Raw genomic sequence first — 21,195 nt, forward strand, 5'->3', positions numbered from 1 at the left:
AAGATGGAGAATGAAGGAGGTCTCAGAGACCCAAGGAAGGGTAAATCCGGTAACTATCTTCAAAAATAGAGAAGGGAGAATACAGAATTGCAGACTACCCCCCAGCTCCCATTCCCTTTAAACAGATCACGTTTGTGAGTGATTAGGTCATAACCCTCCAGAGGATATCAGGGTCATTAAATAGCCGGTGCAGATCTGTTAAGGCCTGATTACGTTAAGTCAATCTGGTTCCCTCCGATGACCTGATAAGTGGTCTGTCAGATAAGGGAGAAGCCGTGGATGTGATGTTCCTTGGCCACGGTGAGGATTTCAACACTCTCTCACATGATGCACTCAAGCAGACTGAGAAAATATGGTCTAGGTGAAACCATGGCAATTGCACAACAGGCTGCAAAGCTGCACTCCAAAGAGAACTGGCAATATCTGGCTGTTACAATAAAAGCCACTTGAAGCATGGCCTGAGAGGGTCTGTCCTGATCCCTACTCCATCCAATGTTGCCAGTAAGGTGGACGAAGGAAGAATCCCCATGCTTATAAAACGTCTGTGTGCAATGCCAGGCTGCAAGCACTCTGCAGGGTTCAGACTCATTCTGATCAAGCAGAGCAGCAGTCCAAAATCAACCAGACAAAATTCACTGAAAGCAAAGCACTGTGGCCAAGGAAAGGGAAACAGAGCGCACAAATGCCGAAGGAGGAGTAACAGCTCAGGAAGCCACTCTGTCTGGCAGCATTTGAGGCGGCAGAGGCCATGAGTTCTGTATGAAGCTGCATGATTGTGTCATGCGTAAGGATTCTGGGAGCTGGAGTTAAGTGCGATGCCTAAGGAAAAAGGGTCTTCATCTGCTCTGTTGAGCGCCCGGGGCCTCGGCTGGCCTGGGGAGCTGTCCTGTGAAAAGGGTGGAGACAAGGTGTACAGATGTAGAGGAGACACAGAAAGAAGCTTTAGAGACTGTGTCTTGTAAGGCATGGTGGAAAGTGAGGAATTTCACAGGGCAGTGGTGAACGTAGAGGAAAGTAAGCAGGGACAGGTAACAGTGGCTGGTGACGTACAAGAGTGTTACGTGAAGAAGGGAGCGATCGCCTGCTCCCTGCGATGCCCTGAGCTGCCCTGATCCAGCTGCCAGCAGAAAGTGGCCGGCTGAACCTCCAGGACTGCCCTCCCAGCTCCGTGGGACGGAAGCACCACGGCGAGCGGGGACTGCTGCGGCCGCTGTCCCGGCCAGCGCCGCCAGGGAGCGGCAGCCGCCAAGGGACGCGGGGCGGGCTGCCCGGGCAGCCCCGGCGGCGGCCCCGACGGCGGCCCCACCTGTGGCCCCGCCGCCACTCACCCACGCAGGCCATGCGGGTCATGTCCAGCTGGAAGCCGTCAAAGCAGTCGCAGGTGTAGCCCTCCCGGACGCGCACGCAGCGCCCGTTCTCGCAGCCGTTGAGGATCCCGCATTCCTCAGCCTGCAGCCCCTCGAAGCCCTCGTAGAGGCCTGGAAAGTGGTGAGACCGTGTCAGAGCAGGGTGACCCTCTGCCTGGCCACGGAGGGGACATCGGGTACGTGGCAAAACGGTGCTGGTGGGGCCAGGACCGACTCAGAACAGTCAGGGGCAGAGCTTGCTCCAAGTCTGGAGCATCCTGGCTAGGGTGGGAGCTGCCAGGAAGTCCTCATGGACTGCGGCTGGGTGGGAAGGCACCTCTCTGAGTCTCCCAGTACTCACCAGTCTGGCTAGGCAGGTAGCGGGGCGGGGACCGCCCTGGGCCATGGTGGAGAGGGCTGCCACGAAACTCGCCGTTGGGCTCCCTCCGAGGGAAACCAGCATCGGGGTTTCCGTACTCAGACTCCAGGTAGTTGTAGTAGGGGCCCATATCTGGGCTGGGAAGGCCGTAGTGGGGGTCTTCCAAGCCCGGTCCGTACTCATACCTAGGTCTTTCTCGGAGCTCAGCCCCTCTTTCACTGTCTTCACTGGCCCCGTTACACAGGAAAGCAAAATCAGCTGGAAGTGGTCAGAGAAAAGGAAGGGTCAGCGCAGCCTGGCTCAAGAGAGGTAGATCTGCTACAGTTAGAGAGGGTACGTCCACACCAGGTCAGCTGAGACAGGCCTGCGTTCAATGGCCTCCAAAGCTGCAGCTCTGTATTTTGCTGACAGCACCCGGCCTTTGAGAAGACCAGCTTCTCTCTGGGTCCAGCAAGTCCTTGAGCAGTGAGAACCCCAGTTCCCAGTGTGCTCCTATCCTGGGCTGCCACCACCTCATCTCTCCTAAGCTAAGCAGGAGCAGCAGGATGCACAGAGCAACTCTCCCCTCAGACACCTCAGACACATTGCAAACCAATTTCAGGTACATCCTACCCACTGGTGCAGCTCAGCCCTGGAGAAGTGGGGGGTTCACCCACTCCTTGGGCTGGCTTTGGCAATGCAGACAACAAGCGGAGCCCTCACTGCAGCCATACACGGCCAGCTTTGCCTGGCACAACCAGCAGCAGCCCAGCCCATCCCCACTTCTGTTGGGGGATGCTTGCTCACGCCGCCCCGCTCACCGGAGGACCTGTGTGGACAGAGCGCGCAGTTCTGGCCCCAGGCTTCACCGAGCCGGCAGCAGCACTCGGTGTATGTGGTCTGCTCGCCGTGCAGCAGGTCTTGGCAGATGTAGTCGGCGACGGTCTGCCAGCAGACGTCCAGGTGGATTTCATACTCCTCCAAGGGATCTGTGAGTGCCACAAGCAAAGGATGCCATGAAAACCATCCAAAAGAGTGCCTCTGCCTTGTCTTGAGAGAGACCATGTGCCCCAGCTCCTGCCACCCCTGTCATGGCTGCACACTGTGCTGGTATAGGCATCCCTCAGCCTGGCACCGAGCTCCCACCCACTGCTCCTTCCTGGGAGATCCAGCCATGGGGCAGGATGTGCAGGGCAAAGGGGTGCTCCCGTGGGGGCTTGGGCTCACCTGCCCTGCTGGAGAGGTTCACACATCGGTTGCCGGTGGCATCCAGCACAAGAGGGAGGCTGCAGAAGCAGTGGTAGGAGCCATCTGTGTTCAGACACTCGCCATTGATGCAGTACACCTCGTTTTGACACTCGTCCTGGTCTGCCCACACACAAGGACAGAGCAACATTTCAGGCCAACAGACATGGGCAATGCAACCCTTTCCCTGCCCAAACGGGGACCTCAGGGGCTCCTGCCACCTCTTCTCTCATTCTCCAGGAGGGTCCCAAGAAGCCTGTCGCCCAAACCTGGCCTTGGGCTGGGCAGCAGGGACAACTCTGGGTGCAGCAGCATGGCTGTCCCTCTGTGTGCAGTGGGGTGCCCGCTGCTCTTTGAGGCCATCTTACCAACACACTCAAGCTTGCTGGAGTCATAGAAGTAGCCTGTACGGCAGAAGCACTTGTAGCCGGGCACCGTGTTCAAACACTGTCCATTGCGGCAGAACTCCGAGCCAAATATCTCACACTCGTCCATGTCTGAGAGAGGGATGGAGGGAGGGAGAGAGTGTCTCAGGGAGCAGAGCCATGGAAGCAAGACAGGCTGGGTGCTGTACCCACAGAAAGCTGGCACAACACCTCGGCCTGGATCAGAGGGGGAAGCACCCACAGGCAGAGCGGGAGGAGGGATGACGGAGAACAAGATACTTTCATAAATAGGAAATTCATATGTGTTTCTGGAAGGTCAAGAACACAACCCCCAGAAGGTGAAGGGCCAAAGACTGAGCCAGCAGCTGGCCACTGGGAGATCTGATCAGTAACTGGAAAGGTTGTGTCTTACTGGACCCCATCCCTGGTTTGAGGGCATGGGAGAAAGAATCACTGCCAGCAGTGAGGCAGGACTGAAGGAAGGGGCACTTCCAGCAATCTGAGATTTCTCTGGATGGAGGAAAGCAGCAGCACGATGTTAGTATCCCCCACCACAGACCCTAGGAGACCTTTCTGTGGATGCATCTCCATGCAGGGCTTTGCACAGCGCCCTCCCCCTTTCCCCTGGAAGAAATGAGAGAAAATGGTGCTAGTACCTATGAAAGAGACTTTTCCTGAGAGCATGTCTTCCTGGGGAACATAGCCCTTTCCGAGAGGGCAGATCTCTTGATACTCCACTGGCCAGGAGGCAGATGCCAAGGGGAGATGTGAAGAAAAGAAACAGCTTGTTAGTGCAACTGAAGTGGAGCTGGTGGGCAGAGCACTGGCCTTGCCTGGTGTGGTGGGGCCACAATCCTACCTGTGCCCGGGATGGGGCAGGGGTAAGTCTCACAGTTGTCACCCCAGGCTGCCCCCACAGTACAGCAGCACTCCTCCTTGGTGATGTTCTTGGCCAGGACGCTGTCACACAGGCGAACATCGCTGATGTGGTAGTAGCACTGCTTGCGCTCTGTAGTGTCAGAGAGGTGGGCTGCGTGTGTCTCGGGACCCTCTAGAAGACAGCAGAGCAGGGATGGGATGGGGTCCTTGGCACCCCAGCGCAGCATCCCACACCTGGGAGGTCCCAGAGCACAACCATCACCAGCAGCATGGCCTTCCTAGGTCCCCAGACTTTCAGGCTCCTCGGTTCTCCCCAGATGAAAGCTTGCCCATGCCCACGTGGGCTTGTACAGCCCCGGCAGCCCCTCAGCTTTATCTCACCACAGCTGCCACCCGTGCTCCTGTCCTAACTGTCTACTCACCCATGGCAGCTCGGGGCTGGCACTGCCCTGCCTCTGTGTTGTACTCCTCATGGTCGCTGGGGCAGAGGCAGAGGAAGGATCCCTCCACGTTCTCGCAGAGTGCAGTGCCGCACACAGCGACCATCAGCTCACACTCATTCACATCTGCAAAGCAAGGGCAGCGGTGGCAGCTGGAGCTCTGCCTCTGCATGGGCAGCCAGTGCATGGTCTGCCGCATGGGGTCACCCTTCAGCGGGGGGATGGCAGCTCCTAGGGACCAGCTGAGAGCTGGGTTCACACTGTGGCTCAACACAAGCCTGGCAAGAGCTTTCTGCTCTGCTCTCAGTGGATTCAAGGAGCCTAAACTCCAGCTTGCAGTGAGTCACCGGATGACAGGATCATCCAGGTTTGAAGGGATCGCTTGAGGTCTCTAGTCCAATTCCTTGCTCAAAGAAGGCTCAGTTATGGGATCCCACCAGGCTGCTCAGGGCTTTGTCTTGTTGGGTCTTTAAAGCCTCCAAGGATGGCGACTACACAGCCATCTTGGGCATCTGTTCCACTGCCTGCCTGTCTTCATGGTGAAAATGTTTTTTGTTATATTACACCCTGCCTCTTCTCTCCAGGCACCCATTAAAGTACCTCTCTAGCACTGTTAGTACTTCCAGCCCCCAAGCGCCTCCTTTCCACCTGCACAGAGATGGGCTCCATGTTCACTTGGAGCCACTCACCTTTTCATAGAGCCCTGCTCCTTCACAGTCCCAAGGATCTGCTGTGCTAAGGGAAGGATTTTTGCCTCCATCAGCTGCCCTGTCCATGCCTGGGATTCTCCACGCATGGATGCAGTCCCCGTCCATGCCCCAGGAGCTGTCACACAGTGGGAACACCAGCCTGGCATCTGCCGATGGCTGTCCCTCACTGACTGGCAGAGCGATCGCGGGTGACTCACCAACACAGTAGTGCCCGGAGGGCGAGCTCTCATAGCCACGGTCGCAGAGGCAGCGGAAGGAGCCGTCTGAGTTCTCGCAGAAGCCATGGCTCCCACACAGCGTCTCGTTGGCACACTCATCTATGTCTGCAGCAGAGCGGAGAGCAGGAATTGCCCCACCTCTCCCAACGGATGTGTGTGTGTGTGCGTGCGTGTGTGTGTGTGTGAGGGGAGCCTACGGGGTCACATCAGCAGGAGATACAAGGGGGTAACTGAAGTGTGTGAGGCGAGTGCAGAGAGATCTAGGATGATACCTTCCTGCCCCATTCTTCTTGACCTGGTCCTCCTCCAGTTGCTCTAGTGCCAGGGAGCAATCTCTGCCTTTCCCCAGGCTGGTGGGGTTGGACAGTCACAACTGGGTCTTCTGCCTATGGGGGGGCAGGTTTACAGCCCTGTTGGCTGCATTCCACTTCCCTCCTACTGCTGCATGGGGCGGAATTCCCTGGAGGAGGCAGAGCAGCCATGTGCCCACAGCCCACTGCTCCTAAGGCCAGGAGCAGCTCCATATGCTAAGTTCGAGTCCTGGCTCAGCCCGGAGCCCAGCGGCTGGCAGCAGCTCCTCCAGCTGCAGCCTCCCCTGAGCTGGGGGGAGCCTCAAAAACCACAGAAACTCCATTGCTCTTTCCTCTTTGCTGAAGCCTGAACTCCAAACCCAGCCTCCCCAGCCCAGCACACAGTGGTATCAGCAGCCTTTCCCCTCGCCCAGCCCTGCCAGGCAGGTGACTGGCACAGGCAGCAACATCAGCAAGCACAGCTTACAGGGAGCTGTGGTTCAGCCCCAAGCCTGGAATGGCTGTAACCTGCCCAGGACTCTCCCGGAGCGGAAAGCAGCACAATGCGGTGTCTGTTCCAGATGCCAGGAAGAGAGAAGTCTAGACACAAGCAGGCAGCTCAGCCAAGAAAACAAACTCTCAGCATTATCTGCCTCTCCACCAGCCACACGCTTCCTCCTCCTCCTCCTTCTCCCCCGCGCCCCTGGCAGAGATGTCCCACAGCCACCCTGTCCCTGCCAGGAGGAGAGACAGGGACACCCAGGACTGTACTCACCGATGCAGTCACCCAAGGGGGTCCAGTGGAAGCCAGGCTGGCAGCCCATGATACAACGGTAGGAGCCCAGGCTGTTCTGGCACCGCCACGTGCCACAGATGGCATCACCGTACTCTTTACACTCATCCACGTCTGCAGGGAGGAGGGCAAGGGGGTGAAGATGGTCAGATGGGGTCCTTGCTTGCTCACTGCAGCACCTGGGTCAATTTCAGTTGGCCAGAGGCCCTAAGCCATTGCTAGTTCTCCTTAAAAGTCACCAGCAACTTTGGGTGCTGGGAGCAGAACTGCCCTCCCCCTTGCACTGGCTGCATCCATCCCCCAAACCCCAGGGGGCTGATCTCCCCAAAGATGAGCTCTCACCTACGCAGTCATCAGTCTCCTGGGAGTGTTTGAACCCATTTTCACATAGACACCTGTAGGAGCCTTCTGTGTTCAGGCACTGCCCTTGTGAGCACCGGGACTTGTCTGTGCATTCATCCACATCTGCAAAATCAGGCCAAAATTGTCAACCTGGATCTCAAAGCAGGGGAGGGAGCAGAGGGCAGAACCCGAGGTATGTCCCCGCCATCCTCCAGCTCACCTTGGCAGCTGACTCCGCCAGCTGCGTTTGAGAATCCAGGAGCACAAATGCAAAAGTAGGATCCGTGACTGTTGAGACACTCACCATTGGGGCTGCAGATCTCGCTGTTCAGACACTCATTCACGTCTGCAGAGGGAGCAGAGTCAGGGCCACGCACCCAGCCCTGGGGGATGTCCTTCATCAAAGCCACACAGATTCACTCTCCCCAGTCTCCTACAGGCAGCCCTTGCCAGGCTCCTGGCCCCTGGTTTTCTCACCACAGAGACAGATCTTCCCTGTCCATGGTGATCCTGCATTTAGCTACAACCTTATGGATGTGCCATGCATGGTGGCATCAACTACCTCAGCACTTCCTGCTGAGAAAGGAGGATCTATAGGGAGGCTGTATGTCCTGGACCCAAAGGGCGGCAAGGATGGGGTTCATACCTTCGCAGACGGTGCCGTTGATGAGCTCATAGCCAGCCTGGCAGTGGCACTTGTAGGAGCCTGGGGTGTTCCTGCACTCTCCCCGCAGGCACTGAACAGTAGGGTCCTCACACTCATCCACATCTGCCAAGCAGAAAGGCACAGCGGAGTGAGGCCCCAGCTCTTGCCACCACTAGAGAAGATCCCCACCCAGAGATGCCATCACCCAGCTGTTGGCCTGCAAGGTGGGGTTGAGCTGCCCTCCCAGACCATCCCGTCACAGTGAGATGAGGGCAGAGACTCCCTGTTACTGGGCTGTGAGGAGTCAGCCCAGACTCTTCGCTCATCTCCATCATAGGGACCACGATAAACTGGATCTCAGCACCAAGACAGCGGTGCCCAGTGACAGCACCAGAGGTAATGCGCACAAACTGAAACTCAGGAACTCCGTCTGAACATCAGGAAACACTTTTTTACTGTGAGTGTTACTGAGCACTGGCACAGGTTGCCAAAAGAGGTTGTGGAGTCTCCCTCCTTGGAGATATTGAAAAGCCATCTGGATGTGGTTCTGGGCAACCAGCTCTAGGTGGCCTTGCTTGAGCAGGAAGGTTGGACGAGATGATCTCCAGAGGTCCCTTCCAACCTCAGCCATTCTGTCACTCTGTGAGCACAGGGATACTGCTAACTCCAGTGTCCATCTCCAGCAGAGCTCAGCACTGGGTACCACAACCACCAAGAGGCCAGTGCAGAGTCGCAGCTGCTGACAAATCCTTTCTTCAGCCAACTGCACAAAAGCCAACATCAGGAAGATAACCTAGCACCAGCCATACCTTCTGTGGCTCTGCTTCCCTACCTGGCAGACTTGCCTACAATGTTCTTCTCCTGGTAAAGCTGGCCAGGGCCCTACATCAGCTCTTACTCAGCTGCAGAGCTCCCCAGAAACCCTCTCCCACCCAACTCCCCAAGGCCTTGGACAGAGCCTGCTGGCACTCTGAGGATTCTGCTCACGGCAGAGGAGAGAGGGGCACCTTCCCTCTAAGAGAGGGCTGTGAGATGCCAGCAGGCTGCCATTGCCTGCTGTTTAGTCTCAAAGGGTTGCAAGTAGCAATATTCTTCAGTCCTTCTGGAGATGAACCATAACCTAGTTTGTTTATCACAAAAATACCACAAAACTCTTATCATTTTTCAAATATGAAACCCAGATCCACAGACAAGGCCACCAGCCAAGGCAGGGAAGAACGTGCCATCCTGCCATCGGGTCAGCGTGACCCAAACAGTATTGAACCCTGATAACGTGCTCTCGTGACATGGCTGGGGCAAGGTGGCTGAGAAGGGGCTCATGTGGAGTCTGGGGAAAGGGGGAGGGCAGATGGAGGGGATTAAACCATGATTCTTCTATTAATCCCAAAAATCAGATGGAAAATTAGCTCATTTTGCACTGTCTTTCTCAGACACCAAAACAGAGGAGCATAGAGGGAGGAAGGCCTCCCTTTCCTCCCACACTGGAGGCCCCCACGCAGGGAGGGTCTTCTGAGAGTCACATCAAAGGCAAGATCTTTTGTCTGCTAGCTATGTGCAGGCTGCAGAGCCCTGCAGTGCTCCAGAGGGAAATTCGCAGCACATGGCCAATCTTTAAACAAATACCTTTGCAGCTCTGGCTTCCTCTGCCCTCTCCCTTCCCTTGCCCCAAACAAGGAATTTGCACGAAGCCATCTCAAGCCCAGGACGTCCCCTGTGGGCAGCCACCAGGGAGGGAGTTTCCCTGTCTGAGCTGGGGCTGTCAGGCTGGGACGGAGCACTTGCATGTCTCAGCAACACAACCAACACAGATCAATGCTGGTGTTAACCCTCTGTCACGAATACCTGGCACAGCAGAGCCCTTGAACTAAGCTTTCCTTTTAAACATGTCCAAGTCACATCAGAGGCTGGGGAAAAATGGAACCTGGGTGCCCACAGTCTCTCCACTGGCTGTGGACCCAAGGTTTTTTCCTCTGTTGAGGACTGACGTTTGGGGCATGTGCTTCCAGGCACACAGTTCTGAACTGAACCACACACAATGGTTCCTCTCTGCCCGTGTTTCCAGGCCTCCTGTACTCCTCTAGCCTTTGTCGGCATCCTCCAGGTCGTCATTAGTCCAGGAGCCTAATCAATAAGTTCTTGCCCCTCATCCCTTTCCTGCATGAGGAAGATCTCCTTCCTTCTGCTGTAGGTGACACCCACTTGCAGCCCACCCCCACTCTCTGCTGATCAGAGAGCTAAAGAGCTGGAGAACGATCCTGAGGCTAAAGAAGTCCCCAGGCCCCACCAATAACCCAGCTATGGCAATGCCTCTTCCCTCGTTCCCTCCAGCACCCGCTCCTCTGTCCCTGGGAACGGGATACCTTCACACACGCTTCCATCTCTGGAGACAGCGTAGCCAGCGTCACAAGCCATGCAGGAGTAGGAGCCCTCAGTGTTGAGGCAGAGTCCGGAGGGACAGGCAGCCTGGGCCAAGCACTCATCAATGTCTGCATAAGCACATGAGGGAAAGCAGGATGAGTGGGAAGGATGCGGAGTAACCATGACTGGGGCAGATGCGTTGAGAGAGCCAGCCAACATGGTGGCCAGGACTCAGGCATAGCCAAGCTCTCAGGAAGAGCCTAGAGAAACCTCTGGACTGGGTGCATGACACTTCAGAGGGTCTGGACCCACAGCTCCCCAGTACCTTGGCAGCTCTTCCCATCAGGTGCCACCTTGTAGCCCCGGTAGCAGGAACAGCGGAAGGAGCCATCCAGGTTGACACACCGTCCATGAGCACAAGTCCCCTCCACAAGGCACTCATCCACGTCTGTGTGACACAGCAAAGGGCAACATGGCATGGGGGATGCTCAGGGCCGTCCTACCATGCAGGGCACTGTGCCCTGGCCACGCAGGCTGGCTGCCTGCGGGAGAAGGGTGCTGCCTGTGCCCCTGCTCCTTTTGAGGTTTGCAGAGAGCACTGCTGCGGGGGGCAAGGGTGCTGCCCAGAGACAGCTTGAGCTCCTCACCAATACATCTCCCGTTCCTGGGCCGGTAGCCATCCCCACAGCTGACACACTTGTAGGATCCCAGTGTATTGACACACTTCCCGCTGCGGCAAGGGCTGGGATCCACGCACTCGTTGACATCTGCCAAGAAACACATTCCTTGCAGGCTCCCAAAGGCGAACAGTGCAGCCATCTCCAGGGTGTCCCCAGCTGGATCCTCAGAGTCCCCCTCCGGGGCACAGTGATGCCCAAGAGGAGGTGAGATAAGTTTGCCAGGGCCTGGGCAACACTTCTTATAGTCCCATTTATCACTCAGGATCCTACACCCACACCTGAGGGCTGACATAATCCAGCAGTGAAACTCACCACTGCAGGATGTTGCCAAGGCCAGGAATGTGCACGGGCAGAGAAAGGGATCAGAGAACATCTGTGCAGGGCTGTTTCATCAGGGACTTTCATAACTATGATTAGGATGTAGCCTCCAGCTCAGGAAGTCCTTAAGGCAAGTGCTTTCTGGAGGCTGCGCAGGGGGAGCAGCATTCTGTGCATGTCCTGTTTCCCGTACTGCCTCCTAAAATAGTCACCCACTCTGTTGGAGAAGAACTACTGAGAAAGGGGGATCTTTGATCAGGCACATCACATGTTCGCAAGGTCAAATGCTCTGAAGGGCCCAGGTGGTGCCATGTGAGTGAGATGCTATGGGGACAGGTGGCCTGAGTCTCTGCAGCCTGCTCTCCCTGCAGTCCACTTGCCAGCACAAAGATCTGGTGACAGTGTTGAGATAGCATGAAAATGCATGGGCATCTCCTCTCAGAATAGGAAGCCGGCATGTGCTGGTCATGGGGGACCTCCCTGGGGAGGCGGGCGAGGATCTCAGGGGAACTCCCCTCTCCCAGCCCAGGAATGCTTGTCCCTCATGCAGGCAGAGGAGAGGACAGGCAGCCCTCAGCAGGGGCACAGGGCAGACAAACATGGTGTGGTCCTTCCTCCCTTCCAGGAGGAGACCTAGAGTGGTGAGAATAAGAGGTGTTCAGCCCTGTGCAGGGTGGGTTGGAGAGGCAGGAGAACAGGGAGCAGCTTCACCTTCGCACTGTCCTCTGGGGCCCATGGCAAAGCCCTCCTTGCACTCGCAGCGGTAGGAGCCGGGGGTGTTGATGCATCGCTGTCCCCGGCAGGTAGAGGGCTGCTCACATTCATCTCGATCTGGCAACACACAGGGAGACAGTCCTGAAGTCTTCTCCCTCCAGCCTGGGGAAGGCTGGGTGCAGAAGAGGGGCTGCTCCACCTGCAGCAGGCTCTGCCCAGGGGACCCGTGCCTGGGCTCCCCTCTGTCCCCCATCTGTCCTCGCACCCCCTTGCCACGAAACAGTGATCAGAGCTGGCATCACCGGCTCCTGTCCACATCTCCATGGGCAAGGTCCTGCTTCTGAGCAAGCGGGAGAGGGTGATCCTCACCCATCAGGCAGTCCATGGGCAGGGAGGGAGAGTGTGCAGCTGTGTGTGCAGGTGTGTGGAAGAGAGGTTGCGCAGGTGTGCATGTGCAGGTGCAGGTGTGCAGGTGTATGTGCACAAGTGCACGTGTGTGCACGTGCACAAGAGAACATGAGGTCAGGAGACTGGGGAGGTGGGAGCCCTGTGCCAGGCGAACACCACTTACCCTCACAGCTCTGCTTGCCCTCGGAGACAGCCAGGGTGTACCCCGAGTAGCAGTGGCAAAAATAGGAGCCCACGCTGTTGATGCAGCGACCTTTTCCAGCACAAGGATCTTTCAGACACTCGTCTTCATCTGTGCCCAGGCAAGGAAGGAAGACAGGAGTCACCACCCTCAGCCCTGCCAGCCTCGTGGTGCAGCAGGTGGGCAGGGGCTCAGCATCGCTGCCAGAAAACCTTCCGCAGGAGCCTGAAGGACTGAATGGTCCATCGAGGCTCAGCAGGCAGAGGAGGTGCCCACCTACCAATGCAGCGGAGGCGGCTGGGGTCCAACATGTAGCCAGGGTGGCACACGCAGCTGTATCCCTCCGAGGTGAGCACACAAGCACCAGCTCCGCAGGAGAGAGGTGAAGAGGCACAGCTGCTGATCCCTGGGAGGAGAGAGCAGGGGTTGAGGGCAGCACCGAAAGGGTGCTCAGAGTCTAGTGTCTGCCTCCTGTCTGCAGCACCACACCAGGGAGGCTGCTTTTGCCCTTCTTGGAGAGCGATGCTGAGCCTGCTCCTCTACATCTTCCGGCAGCCTGCATCCATAGGGCTGCAGGGAGGATGTGGCAGAACCTGCCACCTCCTGCAGCCTGAGCCCAGCTGGGATGCCCCGGTCCCCTGCACTGCTCACCTGCGCTCCGGCCCTATGAAAAGGTGGTGAGGAAGCCTGCCAGCCCCATGCCTTGGAGAAGGGCTGGCAGCAGAGCCTGGCACCCGTGAGGGAGCTCCTTTGGGGTGACAGCAGGGCTCGCTCCCCCTTGCCACCCTGCTAAGCGGGGCGTGGATGGCAGTGGGGTGGAGCCCCACACCCCTCGGCACTGAGCCGGCCAGGGAGGGCCAGCCCAACCCCAAACAAAAGGCTATTGAGGAAGATGCATTCCTCAGCGAGGTGCCTCCGCCAGGCCTGCTCCCCAAGGTGCTCCAGCCCCTGGCGGAGGGCAGGGGCTGAGCTCCCAGACACTTGAGCAACCGTGGAACAACAGCGCCCTTGTTTCCGGCGCAGTAAACAAGCCACCCCAGGAGCCACATGCTGCTCCTTGCGCTCCCGCTTCCCGATGAGTCAGCTCACGCCACCGGGCGGGGGCGGGGGAGGGCGGCGGGGACGGACGGGGCCAAAGCCACCGGAGCAGCGTGTGATCCCCCTTGCCCAGCATCCACTGCTGCACCAGGCAAGTGAGCTGCAGGCAAGGAAGGACCCAGAAAGCCAAACGCTTTGCTCTCTGTTTGGGATTGGTCTTGTGCCTCCCCATGGCCGACCAGCTTTCCCTGGCTGGCAGCAGCCGGGACCAAGCTGGGACAACACCCCAGGGCAGTAGGGCAGGGACTTTTCTTTGGGAAGTGAAGGGGGGGCATGCGGGAAAACAAGCAGGCTGAGGAAGGGAGAGAGCCCCTGGGCAGAGCTTAGGGCATCATTTCCCCATAGCACCAGGCAGAGAGAGGAGGGAAATCCCCGAGAGCAGTGGACACACACCCAACCCTTGTGCTGGCATCTGGGTTGGAGCAGCAGCATCCCAGGTGGTGGTGGGGCCAGGCTGAGGAGGACCACGCCAGGACTCCTCTTCCTCTGCTGAGGAGGAAGAAGAGAGGTGAGGTCCAGTCCTTGATCCCAGGCAGAGGTGCCTGCCCAAGGTTTACCACATCCACAGCCCCGAGAGAGAAGGGGCTGTGGGAAGGGGCTGCAGGGTGGCTGCAGTAACCCCATCATCTTGTTATTTAACACAGCTGCCTCCACCTTGCTGGTGATCCACCACTAGCCCCACATCAGCCACCTTGGTGGGGGTCCCCCGTGTCACCACGCAGCCAGCCTAGCCAGGAGCCTGTCCTTCCCAGTGCTGGGGCTGCTGTCCCCACTTTCCTCCCTCCTCACCATCCTGTCCTCTTCCCCACGACCACCCTGCCCTCCCACCAGCTAGGCACTCACCTCTGCGTGTAGCAGGCTCTGCGGTGGCATCAGCAGTGCCCTGAGAGACAGAAACATAGGATGGCCTCTGTCTGCATGCATGTAGTTGGGATGCAGAGTCCCTGAGACATTTCCCCCCTCCACCTCCAGGCTCCTCTTCCCCCCTGAGACACTGTGCTGGGAGGAGAAGGTGCCACAGCTGGGTGTAGCTGGCAGGGCCGCTCTGTCCTGAGCACATTGTCCTGAGCAAAACACAGCTCCTAGCCATGCCCCGGGGCTACCTGCAGAGGGGCCGGGCCAGCGTGCCATGCAGTTGAGACCCAGGCGCTGCCATGGGGCAGGTGTCTCCATAAGACGGTCAGGAAGAGCAGTTGGGCATGGTAAATACTGCCACTGTCACCAGCAGGTCTGGAGGGCTGAGGACAGCCACTGCTTCTACCTGCCTCAGAGCGCTACCTACTAGAAGGGGGCTTGATGCTCAATGCTCATTCTCGGCATCCCTTCCTGGCAACCGATAGCTGCCAAAGGAGATGTCGGAGCACAACCTGGATCTCCGCTCTGACGAACTTTCCGCGACAGATGAAGAAAATAGGTGGCTCAGCAACACGCGTCCCTGCTCTGCTTCAAATCTGGAAGCTTTGCTTCAAATTTCCACCCTGTCTTGAGATTTCTCACGTCCTTGGGCAAGTCATTTTATGTCTATGAAGCAGTGACAATGGCAGTGCTGTCCCCTCTCTCAGAGGGGCTGCAAGTATGTTGTGAGGGCTGGGCTGCTATAGCAAGGGGGGCTCAGAGTTGATCAGGAGAGATATGGCACAGCCTCTACTGACAGTAGGCACACATTTTTCAAGTGAGACTCATAATAAAGAATCCTAGCCCCAGGAGAGCCTGGCCGAGAATCTGTCCCCAGGCTGCTCCTGCCAGACAGGGTGAATTCCCACAGCCAGTGTGGGAGACCCCCATCCTGACTGCTCCAGCGGGGTTTCAGCTGCACCCACACCACCACAGGGAGCCCTGCCTGTGAGCTGGGCTTAAACACAACACCGAGCTCTGTGAGAGGAGCACTTCTCGAGCTGTCTGCAGTGGTTCCCCATCCCCTGCTGTCCAGCTCCACAGCCAGGCCAGGCTGACGGCAGCCTGGGCTCCTACCTCAGCCCCAGCAAATGCCAGCTGGAGTCAACACTGGCCATGAACTAGCGCAGTAGAGCTCCCAGCTCCTGTTGGTTTGAGCTAATGGCCTCTTAGCAAGGGATGAGCAAGCACGTGGCACAGTGCCTTCAGCCATGGCAACTCAGTCAGGGTGGTAGGGTTTGCAGTTTGTACACTGTTCCCTCCAGCAGCAGCTACTTGTTCTCTTTAGTGCACTCTCTGACTACATTTCACACCTTCCTGTCACCTATTTGCATCACATCCCCCTTCCTGCCTATCAAGCTACCATGGATACACCCAGATGTAACAAGACAAACCCTACTCACCTGCGCAGCAGAAGAAACTTCACCTGGAAAGTGAAACAGTGCGTAGTGAGTAGTAACAAGGCAGGCAGGCATCTTCCTCAAACCCTGGCTGCCCTAAGGTCACCCCACCTCTGAGACACCGCCGCTTAGTCCCTCACGCGTCTCTGTAAGAGCTTGTTCCCAAAGCCAACACACTCGGACTCCTCTCCTGGCACTGCGCAGACCCCAGGAGCTTCTGCTCCAGCAGGTGCTGGCACAAGCAGTGTCCAGCTGGGATGGACACAAGCCCAAGGACTGCAGTGCCACGGCTGCCACACAGACCTGAGGTCCCTGCGGAGGCAGCCTGGCCTGGCCAGCCAGCACCAACTGCAAAGATGTGGTGGCAGGAAACACTCAACATCCTCTCCAGAGGCTTGAAGTCATGGTGTCTCATGCACCAGGAAAACCAGTAGGGCTGAAGAACACCTTACATACTCATACAGATGTAGAAAGCCCTTATCAGCTAGAAGTCCATCCATAGGGGCATGGCAGGACACGGGAATTGCTATCTCTTGCTAGGGGCCCAGATGGAGCAGTTTCAAGCAGTAGACCCCACACTACCCTCTCCTGCCAAGGTGCCAGGGTGGGGGAATGTCTCCAGGATGCTCCCACGCAGGCTGTCCTGCAGTTGCTGTCTCCTTACTGCCCAGTTCAAAGTCCAGTTGCTGGTCTCCCCTTGCTCTTCCCAGCTGAGGGGCAGCTCTTCTGCCTCTGCCTTCCTCATTGACAGGCGGATATCGGAGCTGGAGTAGGTGTAGCCATGTCCTGCTGGGCAAATCTCCTTGAAAGCTTCTGCAAGGGAACATCAAATCAAAGTTTTAGAGGGCAGAGGTTGGAAGGAAGAGGCTGGTGCAGGGATCACATCACTCAAAATGCTCCGCACAAACCACCTGAAGATTCTTCCCAGCCCTGAGGATTTTGGTACTTTCCCCTCCACTCTACCTCATGGCTTACTGCACCCAGACATGATGGTGGGACAAGTGGAAGAAAGTATGGACAGGCAAGTATGTGACTGTTGGTATCAATTTCTCCCATCCTATCATTTTCTGGAGATTTCTAAGGGTTAAATCCTTACAGAAACATAGGTGGGCTGCTGTGGGTGGATGCTTCGAGCAGAAGGAATCTGCTCACAGGGCAGAGTGGGTTTCTAACAGGCACTGGCTGGTACTCCCAGACACCAAAAACTAAATCCCTCCTCTGGGTCAGCACTGCTGGGAAGGGATCATGCCACAGGAAGGCCCAAGCTGAGCAAGGGGAGCAGATAAAAGCAAACCCCCTCGGCACCAAGCGCTTTGCACATCACTCAAAATGCTCCACACAAACCACCTGAAGATTCTTCCCAGCCCTGAGGATTTTGATACTTTCCCTTCCACTCTACCTCATGGTGAGATATAGAATCATAGAATGGTTAGGGTTGGAATGGATCTTAAAGATTATCTAGTTCCAACCCTCCTGCCACAAGCAGGGACACCTTCCACTAGATCAGGTTGCTCAAAACCTCATGCAATCTGGCCATGAACTTTTCCAGGGATGGAGTATCCAAAACTTCTCTAGGCAACCTGTTCCTGTGCCTCACCACCCTCAGAGTGAAGAATTTCTTCCTTAGACCTAATTGAAATCTACCCTCTTTCAGTTTAAAGCCATTGCCCCTTGTCCTATCACTACATGCCTTTGCAAAAAGCTCCTCTCCAGCTTTCCTGTAGGCCCCTTTAGGTACTGGAAGGCTGCTATGAGGTCTAACCAGAGCCTTCTCTTCTCCAGGCTGAACAGCCCCAACTCTTTCAGCCTGTCTTCATAGCAGAGGTGCTTCAGCCCTCGGATCATCTTTGTGGCCCTCCTCTGGATTCGCTCCAGCAGCTCCATGTCCTTCTTATGTTGGAGGCCCCAGAGCTGAACACAGTACTGCAGGTGGGGTCTCATGAGAGCAGAGTAGAGGGGCAGAATCACCTCCCTCGACCTGCTGGCCACACTTCTTTGGATGCAGCCCAGGATATGGTTGGCTTTCTGGGCTGCAAACATAAATTGTCAGCTCATGTTGAGCTTCTCATCGACCAGCACTCCCAAGTCCTTTTCCTCTGGGCTGCTCTCAATTCATTCTCCGCCGAGCCTGTACTTGTGCTTGGGATTGCCCCAACCCATGTGCAAGACCTTGCACTTGGCCTTGTTGAACTTCACGAGGTTTGCATGGGCCCATCCTTGCCAAACTCATCCTACCTGGCTTTCATCCCAGCAGAAGAAGTACGAGAGACCAAAGGACTGTGCTCTCCCTCTGATGCAGAGTGGTTTCCCATCAGGGATTTCTCTATCTTCCCGGTATTATCCAGGTCTGTGCCCTGGGCTGCTGTACCCATTGCACAGGCCAGCTCTGGGTCCTGCAGTCGTCTGCATGGCGGTCAGTTCAGGCAAGCCCAAGCCCCAGTCCAACCAGAGCAGGAAAAAGCCAGAGCGGGCAGGTCTCACCTGAGCCAGGTGTGGGGCACTCCTCGCAGTTCTCCCCCCAGCCCTTGCCGACGCGACTGCAGCAGCAGATCTGCTGGGTGATGCGGTGGGAGAGCGGGAAGGAGCACATGCCTCCGGCTGCCGAGCGGTAACACAGCCCCTGCTCCATCGACACCGCTTTGTCCGCTGAAACACAACGGCAGGGTCAGTGCCGGAGGTCAAGCTCTACGCTGACCAGAGAGAGAAAGGAGAACGCTCAGCCTCTCCCCCTCAGGCCTTTCTTTGCTCGCGCCTCCCAGCCTGTCCCCCAGGGCTGCCTCATCCTCTCCCCAGAACACTTCCCAGCCTTCAGCCTTTGGGCCACCTCCCAGCAGCACCAACCCCAAGTGAATCCAGCTCCTGTGGGAGCTCTCTCAACCCAGGAAGCTGTGTCCGCTGCTGCTGTGCTGCAGGGACGTCCCCTCTGGGCTCCGCAGTGAACAGCAGCTGGGGCCATACAGAGAAGAATGACGGACAAAGGGGGCCTGAGGCACGAGGTCCCATCCTGCACACAAGTGTGGGACAGCACAGCAGGCACTCGGCCACGCTTGCAAGAGGCGCGGAGCACGCCGCAGCCTCTGCTCAGCCATGGGGTCCTGCTCAGGCCCTTTCCCAAATCGAGGGGTTCCAAGAGGCACTTACAGATGCAATGGCTACGGGACGGGTCCAGCATGGTACCAGGCTTGCAGGTGCAGCGGAAGCTGCCACGGGTGTTCACACACTCGGCGTCTTTGCACAGGCCCTGCATCAAGCACTCATTGATGTCTGTGGGGAGGAGAGAGTCCTGTCGGATGTGGGGAACCTGAGGGTGAACTGAACCCCCAACCCAGTGCCTCCCGTTCAGGTGCTGCAGACCGAGGAGGTCTCAGTGGGGCTGGTGTCTGAGGCAACCTCTGCACCTAGCAGCACGGTGGGGACCTCTGCAGCAACAGCAGTCCTACATCTGCCACACAGAGCTGCTCGCTGCAGCTGCAAGGACGGCTCGCGAAGGACTGCTCTGCTCTGTGGTCCTCATGGAAAACAGATGTGGCCCCTCCAGCGAGCCACCCCAGCGGGGTCACTTTTACAGCCATCATGGTCACAAGCCTGGACTGGAGAGTCCTGTCCTCTCACCTGACCCCTGGTCCTGCTCACGTGGAGCCGTCATCCATGGAGGATCCTTGCTGAGAAACAGTGCCAGCACGCAGGGAGCGCAGTGACTGATCCCTGCACACATAGCCCAGCGCCAGGTGGAGGGATGGTGGGCCACATTCTGGCTCACTGCTGCAGTGTCTTCTTCTGGCAACTGGTTGGGCAACCAGGAAAATGCTGAGCTCAAGCCCTGCCTCAAGCTCTGCCTGTGCCCTTGACTCAGCACACAACATCAGATGCAGTCTTTGGGAAAGAAGCTGGGCTTATCCCAGGGAAACACCATCGGTCTCATCCATTTGGCCTGCAGCACCTGCCTTTCCTACAGCACCACGCAGGAATGTATGAGCTAAGCCGAAGGAGACAGGGATTGGCAAAAGGTATGTAAGGGGGAGCTGAGGGCAGCTTTCACAGTGGAGAGTGAGGAAGAAGATTTCCTCATGGATCGATGTAGCTTTATATCTTCACTAAAGAGCGTGGCACCAGAAAAGTATGTGTGCTGACAAAATGTGCTGTGTCAGGAGGCACAAGCAGTGCAGGAAGAGTTGGATGGGAGCATGGAGCATGAGGAGCAGGATGAACCTCAGCACCACCCTGAGACAAATCAAAGGAACATACGCTACAAGCTAAGAGGTGGGAGTAGGCAGCGAGAGGGACCTGGGTGCACTCACTGCTCACGGGACAGCTGCAAGATGCCAAGACCCAAAAATGCCAACATGATGCCAGGCAGCGTCATGTCAAATGCTGTCCAAAGACTCAGGGCAATCCTAACACCAGTGCGCAAGGCCCTGGTGAGACCTCGGGTGCCCTGAGAGCATCCAGTGTTGCTCTAGCGACTGTCACAAGGTGGAAGAAGTGCAGAGGTGGGCTGCTGGGACACTCAGAAGAATGGAGGCACTGGAAGAGCCTGACGGAGAGCAGATAGGCTCATGAACAGCTTTCCCAGCACTACCTTATTCCTCAGAGCTGAAGTATCACTGCTTGGTGGAAGTGGGGGTATCGCACAGCCAGCTATGACAGCTGTTGTTCAGACTTTATGAACTGAGAGGTCCTCCCCAGTCTTGTGCTCTTAGACTTCTTCGTTCACCCCACCGGCTGCCCCATACATGGTTGAGACACATAAGGGCCATCAAGACAGGCCATGACGTTCAGTCAGATGGAAGTACCAAGGTTACAGGGATGTGCAACAGCCCAGGGAAGAGCAGGGTTTCGCTGTGTAATGTAATGGTTTCCAGCTCCGTACCAAGCACAGGACAGAGTTCATGAGAAAAACTAATGGCTAGAGCCCAAATGTGCTGGTTACCCCACTCAGCAAAGAGGTTTGGGCTCTCCGGAGGAGCCCTGGGGCTCATCCCTGTCACTCCCCAGTACAGTCGGAGCACTGCATCATTCCAACACACCAACTGGATGAAGTGTTTGGCCTCTGCATAAGCAAAAAAGATTGAAGGGATTAGAGTAATGAGAGCACAAAACAAACAAGCACCAAGGGCTGGGCTTTATGAGCTTAATATAAAACAGGGCCACGTCCTGGCCTCAGTCCAGCCTCCTCTATTCCACTGGCAGCAGAGGACCCACCCGCAGTGGAAATCCCCACAGGGAGCAGAAGCAGGCAGGCGCGCTTGGGGCCATTCACTCCTACCCCCTGCAGTGTGCCAGGGACGGGCCGGCCCATGAGAGAGGCCTCAGGGACCGCAAACCGAGATCTGTAAGCTGTCTCAGATGTTTGCCTCCTGCCCCATGCAAGCCTGCCAGTGCTCCTCAGAAAGAGCAATGCTGGGTCAGCCGGCCTGTGGCAGAAAGGTGCAGGCTGGTTTACACCAGTGCTTGGGAGCAGACAGGACCTGCGTGAGCAACAGACATGTCA

The 21,195-nt window shown here is 57.0% G+C and overlaps 1 protein-coding gene across 3 annotated transcripts in view; it reads right to left on the bottom strand.

Moving 5' to 3' along the window:
• Positions 1 to 21,195, bottom strand: part of LTBP2 (latent transforming growth factor beta binding protein 2) — a 75,377-nt gene that overhangs the window by 2,186 nt on the left and 51,996 nt on the right. For 2 of the 3 annotated variants that reach the window (XM_086614015.1, XM_086614014.1), the window contains 25 exons: positions 18,846 to 18,968; positions 18,186 to 18,350; positions 16,287 to 16,517; positions 15,708 to 15,730; positions 14,254 to 14,293; positions 13,804 to 13,896; positions 12,593 to 12,718; positions 12,295 to 12,423; positions 11,721 to 11,840; positions 10,659 to 10,778; positions 10,337 to 10,459; positions 10,014 to 10,139; positions 7,654 to 7,776; positions 7,228 to 7,353; positions 7,008 to 7,130; positions 6,648 to 6,779; positions 5,562 to 5,687; positions 4,637 to 4,780; positions 4,195 to 4,386; positions 3,992 to 4,072; positions 3,318 to 3,446; positions 2,932 to 3,072; positions 2,526 to 2,693; positions 1,708 to 1,983; positions 1,329 to 1,478 (listed from right to left, as the gene is read on the bottom strand). In XM_086614015.1, coding sequence (XP_086470141.1) covers positions 1,329 to 1,478; positions 1,708 to 1,983; positions 2,526 to 2,693; positions 2,932 to 3,072; positions 3,318 to 3,446; positions 3,992 to 4,072; positions 4,195 to 4,386; positions 4,637 to 4,780; positions 5,562 to 5,687; positions 6,648 to 6,779; positions 7,008 to 7,130; positions 7,228 to 7,353; positions 7,654 to 7,776; positions 10,014 to 10,139; positions 10,337 to 10,459; positions 10,659 to 10,778; positions 11,721 to 11,840; positions 12,295 to 12,423; positions 12,593 to 12,718; positions 13,804 to 13,896; positions 14,254 to 14,293; positions 15,708 to 15,730; positions 16,287 to 16,517; positions 18,186 to 18,350; positions 18,846 to 18,968 — 3,330 coding nt within the window. Of the gene's footprint in view, positions 1 to 1,328; positions 1,479 to 1,707; positions 1,984 to 2,525; positions 2,694 to 2,931; positions 3,073 to 3,317; positions 3,447 to 3,991; positions 4,073 to 4,194; positions 4,387 to 4,636; positions 4,781 to 5,561; positions 5,688 to 6,647; positions 6,780 to 7,007; positions 7,131 to 7,227; positions 7,354 to 7,653; positions 7,777 to 10,013; positions 10,140 to 10,336; positions 10,460 to 10,658; positions 10,779 to 11,720; positions 11,841 to 12,294; positions 12,424 to 12,592; positions 12,719 to 13,803; positions 13,900 to 14,253; positions 14,294 to 15,707; positions 15,731 to 16,286; positions 16,518 to 18,185; positions 18,351 to 18,845; positions 18,969 to 21,195 lie in introns of all 3 variants that reach the window. The other variant, XM_086614012.1, reaches the window with a different exon arrangement.

The sequence above is a fragment of the Tauraco erythrolophus genome, chromosome 6 (genome assembly GCF_009769465.1).
Source record: "Tauraco erythrolophus isolate bTauEry1 chromosome 6, bTauEry1.pri, whole genome shotgun sequence".
In the NCBI taxonomy this organism is placed as follows: domain Eukaryota; kingdom Metazoa; phylum Chordata; class Aves; order Musophagiformes; family Musophagidae; genus Tauraco; species Tauraco erythrolophus.